At 41.5% G+C, this 6,378-nt stretch overlaps 1 protein-coding gene across 1 annotated transcript in view; it reads left to right on the top strand.

Annotated features, from left to right (window-relative positions):
• Nucleotides 1–1,265: 1,265 nt before the first annotated feature.
• The window catches only part of Wif1 (WNT inhibitory factor 1), a 98,824-nt gene continuing 93,711 nt past the window's right edge, over nt 1,266–6,378 (top strand). Inside the window, exons 1-2 of the mRNA XM_004632131.3 lie at nt 1,266–1,760; nt 2,244–2,383. Of these exons, the coding sequence (XP_004632188.1) occupies nt 1,613–1,760; nt 2,244–2,383 (288 nt within the window). The 5' untranslated portion in view covers nt 1,266–1,612. The remainder of the gene's footprint in view (nt 1,761–2,243; nt 2,384–6,378) is intronic.

Raw genomic sequence — 6,378 nt, 5'->3', positions numbered from 1 at the left:
CCTAGCTTTGGGGATTTAGTTATTTAGTGAGACACTCTCTCAAAACAATGACGAGAGGTTCGGGATGTAGCCCACTGGGAAGGCCTGGGGTTAGATCCCCTGTGTGGGAGGAAGCAGGGACATAGAAGAATGCCTGGGACCTGAATTCCTGACCCACTGGATATCTGTAGTCCTTTTACAAGCCTGGCTTCTCTAGCAATAAAGCTGGAAAAATAATAGTGTCTACTTTGAAGAGCTGTGAAGATAAATAAGCACTAGAAAGTACTTTATAAATGACACTATAAATTCAAATGCCCATTTTGGAGTTCTTCTCTAGTTCTTTCCCCCTTGATTATCAGTTGGATAGTTAGGAATATTTCATCATTGGACATGTATAGTTTTTTCCCCAGTAACTTCTCAGGACTTATTGTTTACTTGACTTAAAGCACGCACACGTCCAGCTTCTCTTCTGTGGTTTGTTTGCTTTTCCCTTTGGAGTGTCTACTACTCTACAAAAGGCTGAGCGAAACACCACGCCCAGTCTCAGACACTTAATCCTTGAGGCATTTGTTTCTGCAGCATCTGGGTGCTAAAGAACAAAGAGAAGTAAACAAAGCTCTTCTGAGTCTGAAAACAGAATCGCTAAGCTTTGGAAAAACCTTTTGCTTCCATTTTCTTTGCACATCGAAGCAATTCGACAAGAGGTAGAAATCCCCTGCTCTGGCATTTGATGGATATGGGGTTTCTGCAGACACCCTCTGCCTGCCAAGCACACTTCCCGCAGGCCAGGCCAGAGCCTTGGTCTCGCTCCTACAAGCCTGGGATTTCACAACTGTGAACGCACCTCAAATTTTTATAAGCCACCATCAAATGTACAGATATTCACGACTTTAGGGGACCTCTACGTTCAAGGGGTCAAGTACAACTAGGCATGGGGATACGGAGGCTCCTTCTAGGCGTTGCTGGGCTACCAGTAAGAGAAACTTTGGCCACCTGTTGGGTGTCTGGCAAGTGCCCCACGGATGCGCTGCGCCATTCCGGCCTCCAGGACAGCTGCGCCTCGCTTAGCACTGGGGTCATCTTCACGGTCCTCAGACACGGCCGGTCGCAGTGCTGCCCCCACCCCGCCACCCCGTGGGGCCAGGTCCTTGGGGTCCTTTGGAGCGCGCTCCTAGCGCGTCCGGACCCCAGGTGCCCGGCGCGCGCTGCACCTGGCTCTCCCCACAGGGCGTGGTCGCGCGGCCCCGCCCCTGCGCGCCCCCTGCGCGCCCCCGCACCCCAGCGGCGGCCTCGCGGGCCCAGCTTGTGGCTGGCACCTCGCTCGCGCCTGCCCTTCCCGCTCTTCGTCGCTCTGCGTGTTTGATCCCTCTCGGCTGGCGCTGCCGGGCGTTTTGGCAACTCCAGCCTGGTCGGCTGTGCGTCTCGCCCGCGCAGCCCCTCCTCTCTCCTTCCCTCCTCTCCGGCTTTCCCAGGCGCGCTCGCCCCGGAGCTGGGAGGTTGCGCGCCCAGCCGTCGAAGTGCACGCAGCTCTGGCCGAGAGGGCTGGAGTCCAGTCGCGAACTTAAGGGCTGCAGGTCGTCGAAGTGCGGCAGAAGGACTTGCACCGGCAGCCAGCGAGGAGGTCGCCTGCAGCATGCCCGGGAGAAGCGCCTTCCCGTCCGCCGCGCTGCGGCTCCTCAGCATCCTCCCGTGCCTGCTCGCGCTGCGGGCCGAGGCCGGGCAGCCCCCGGAGGAAAGCCTGTACCTGTGGATCGACGCCCACCAGGCGAGAGTGCTCATAGGTGAGGCCCCGGCGTCCAGCGCCCTCCTCTGCACGCGTGTTCAGTTCACTAAAACTAGGGCTAGACGCGTTAGCCTATTTTAAAACTTAACTTCCGAAGGCAATTGCTCCCCTCTTTGAATTAGACTTTTCCTATCTGAAACCTTATAAACTTCTCTCGAGAAGCCAAAGCCCATCCTACTAGTTGGTTGCTACTGCCCTCTGTTTTTAGATGCATTTAGCATTTTTTTTCATGGTTAATGTGTGTCCGCTCTTTCCCCTAAATGCATCCTTGTTCTTTTCTCTGAACGTTTTCCTGTTAACATCCTTCTCACTACATCAAGAGGAAAAGTAATCTCGGTAGCTCTATTGATACCAGACAGGTGCTTTGTGGATAGAAGCGGCACATACTCATTCTCTGGTTTTCTTTTTGCATGATACCTTCTGACTTGGATTCTTTGCACTGCACCTAGCTTGATAGCTCTGCTTATTATTTTAAAAACAGGATTTGAAGAAGACATCCTGATTGTTTCAGAGGGGAAAATGGCCCCTTTCACACACGATTTCAGAAAAGCACAGCAGAGAATGCCAGCTATTCCTGTGAACATCCATTCCATGAATTTTACCTGGCAAGCTGCAGGGCAGGTAAGTCCTGGTAACCAGAAAGGGTGGAGAAGATTGCCTTTTGACACTGTACTGCCTGGTGGCGAATAGAAATAAATAGTCTTGGGTGGTGGAGCACGTTTCACGGTTTTCAAGAGTAATTTCTCATAAGGTCATGAAAGCAAATAAAAAGATGAAATCCCATTTAGTTAGAGCTGTCACATAAAGATTTTTTTTTAAAAAAAGAAAAAGTAAGCAATGTGGCTAACCTCACATTGCAAATAAGACTTGGTGTCTCGAGGCTGCTGGAAATACAAATTTGGAATACTGACATTACCACGTTTCTGTGACCATTGACACATTAAAATGTAACAGTCTTTAAAAGAATATTTTCCATAGTATGCACTAATCACTTGTGATACTGTTTATACTTGACAAAAAAGTTTATGTCTATTTAAGTATTTTGACATTATACTTTTATTTTATTTATTTAATTTTTGATGGTACCAGGGATCGAATACAGGACCTTGCACTTGCCAGGCAAGCACTTCCCACCCCAACAACTGAGTTATCTGGCAAAGCCCCTATAATTTTAAAAAGCTGATATAGTGAATGTTATTCACTGCAGTATGATCCCTATATATTTCTGTTAGAAATTCAGATTCAAAACATGTCATATAAGAATGTTGTAATATTGCAGCCTGTTTATTTTCAAAGTTACTTCTTAAAACACTTTCTTGCAGAAAAAATTATATATTATATAAATTTATTACATATATATATATATATATATATATATATATATATATAGTGGTGGCACAAGGGATCGAACTCAGGACCCTGTGATTGCCAGGCAAGTGCTTATTTCACTGAGCTATCTCCCCAGCCCCTTGAAATATATTTTTATAAAGCATTTCTTTTATTCGTTAGCACACGAGCATCTTTGTATGTTACCTTTTATACATTGTCAGTGTAATATAAATGGAAAAAGAATAAGATGCTTATGTGCATTTGATTTCTGAGGTACGACTGGAGAATATATTCTGGAGGATGAGTGGTAAGTAACAAACTGTTTTGCTCATTAGTTGGTAAAATGGATTTACTATGAAAATCATTGTAATTATAATTAAAAATCATATTCTTGAATCTTTTTTGTTCTAAAATTACCTACATGGCTATTTTCAAGAAGAATGTGATTTAAAAAAAAAAACCACCATAAGAGTAACTTTTAAATTGAGAAACTGCTTTGGTTCCTTCTAATTGCCTGGTGTAGTGTGGGCATGCCCATTTCAGCTCTTTTTTCCCCTCAATTTTGTTCTTTCTGTTTTTAAAAGTTCTACTTCTAAAATAGGTTAAGTCCAGGCCTTTCAACACTTTCATTGCCATGTGGTTAAAAAAATGGTATTTGGGATCCACTGAAGTTCATGACAGGAAGGTCATGTATCCTAATACCCACTTTGGCTGCCAAGGTCACCAGGGCTTCTGTGGTTCGATAGGGACATGCTTTCTTTGTTCCTGCAGCCCCCTCCTCACAGATACCTTATGGAAAATTAAATTTAGAATGCTGTGAGATTAGCCCCAAATCCACGAATGGCCTTTCATTGCTAGCTCCTTTTCTTTTTATCAAATCTGTTGATTTGTAGTTGACCACTTGCCAGATGGCTTGACACTAATTCTATATTTTCAGAGCAGGATTTTTTTGACTCATACTTTTTAAAGCTCATCAGAACTATTAGAAGGTAGATTAAATGGCACCGGGCTAGCTAAAAGCATTTGGTAACTATGAGAAGACAGAAAATACCAAGAGCACTTTTCTTTTTTCTGCATATGAATTTGTATTCTGAAGAATGAAATTCAGTTTCTTATTGCTTTGTAACAGTACAAGCATGCAAACGTTGCGAATATGTTTGTTGAATACAGAATAGCTTGGCATATCGTGCAATATCTGAAACACGTCTTGTCAAGGTTAGGGGACGTAGTAGTACTGACATAAAGATGAAACCACTAGCATTTAGTTTTTCCTCATTCTCAATATTTTCTGGATACTTCACCCATGTAACTAAAGGAAATCTTGAGTCTCCTTATAGGCAAGGCTGGCAAGGGGAAAGAATCTACACAGTGCCAAACAGCAACACATTTTAAAATATTATTTAAATATGATTAATTTTACTCACCAAAGTTACATGGATTTTTCTTGTCTTAAGTTTGAAATACAAGGAAATTTTGAAGATGGGAAAAAGGCTTCAATACCAATTAACTATTTTGAAGCATATTTGTGGTTAGAGCCAAGCTACATCGAAACATTTATGTGGAAAATGAAAAATTCATTCCATTCATTACCCAGGTATTTCATCTAAAGTGTAACAAACACTTAGGTGTTTCTACAACAATACACATCCTTGCTTACTTAAATTTTAAATTTGATATTTGCTTTAGCAACGTATACATAGAATGAAACTAGCTATAGGACTGAGGACTAGAATATGTAATAATGCATTATCTATTCCCAGTAAATTTTTAGTCCAGTAACCAAAGTGTTCATTTCATGTTCTACTTCAGAAAAATGCAAATAAAATTTGCAGTGAGGTTTATTTCTTCATGTTGAGTTGCTCAACCCTTTAAAAGTGCTTCAGCATGTGGGAAATTGTACATAACCATATGTCGCTGGTGTTTGTGTTAGTAATTTTGCAGGACAGATTGACCTGACTGGTAAAAGCCTTGATACAGATTCTTTAAATGGGAAATGTTACCTCTATACCTTCATCCCCAGAAAGTAATCATAAATGTGAATAAAAATTAGATCCAAAACTGCTCTGTATCATGCTGGTTCTACCAGTTAAAACACAATCTCAGCTGAATGTCTAGCAACAGAGGCAGAAAAATGAAATGAAACAATAGTAAGGATGTGCTAGATGTGTACTTGAGGCCATGGAAAGATGCATGACAAATTAGGTAGCCTGTGACACAGTGTGCTCTGTTTGAGTCCATTAGTGAATAGGTAGGCAGAAATAGGAAAAAAAATCATCCAATCAACATCCAGTCAAACATTGGTTACATTTGTATCTATTATGTTTTATTTTTTCCAAAATGAATATATATTGATGTTCCATGTGCAAAAATCATTTTCAACTAAATATGCATCAAATTATATAAGTTTAAAATTGTATGATGTTCTGTATTATAAATATTTTATCTTTATTATCTGGTATCATTTTTATACTATGTATTGCTCAACAAAATGCTAAAACTAATGGCTTTCATGGGTGATTGTGTCTATGGAGTTCAAAGAATTCATTAATGTTTATCTGATTCTCACTTTTGCAGTATCCAAAATATCTGCTTAAGATATTTTCTTCCTCAAGTCCTCCTTCCCTTTTTTTCTGTCTCTTTCTATCTGAGATTCTTTTTTTCCATGGGCAACTTTGCCCCATTTTATCTTTCATGTGATAAAAAAACTGTCATAAATGCTTAAGTTTAAAAACATTATAATGACACTTTGCCATTACTTTCCCCTCAAAGTGCCCCCCCCCCTTTGCTTCAAACACATTTAAATACTTTTGCCGTTTCTGAAGCAGTCCTGCAAGTTCTCTTCTATTAGTTTCCTTGGTTGTGTCTCTGGGATGGCCTTGATGTCCTGAATTGATTCAAAGCATTTACCTTTTGTGCTATAAGTTTGCTGGGTCATTCTGACTTTAGAGACAAGGCAGAACTCACAATGCCAGATCCAATGAGCATGTATGGTAATTTTTCACAATCCTGCTTTTCTATTGGATGCCACTCTGCGGAGGCATTCACCATGTTTTTGATCCCATTGTAAAGACACAACAAAGGTTTTTCCCAGCTACTAAAGAAAAGGGCATGATGGGATGAGTGTGTTTGAAGTGAGGGAGGTGTTTTGAGGGGGATTCTTGACAATATAAATTGTTTTAATTTTTTTTTCTTGGCAGTACCAGGGATTGAACTCAGGACCTTGCACTTGCCAGACAAGCACTTATTCCACTGAGCTATCTCCCTGGCCCTGTTTTAAAATGTAAACA

This window comes from Octodon degus, unplaced genomic scaffold, assembly GCF_000260255.1.
Source record: "Octodon degus isolate 3935 unplaced genomic scaffold, OctDeg1.0 scaffold00047, whole genome shotgun sequence".
In the NCBI taxonomy this organism is placed as follows: Eukaryota; Metazoa; Chordata; class Mammalia; order Rodentia; family Octodontidae; genus Octodon; species Octodon degus.
The sequence above is the reverse complement of the archived record's forward strand: the minus strand, read 5'-3'. Positions and strand labels throughout refer to the sequence as shown.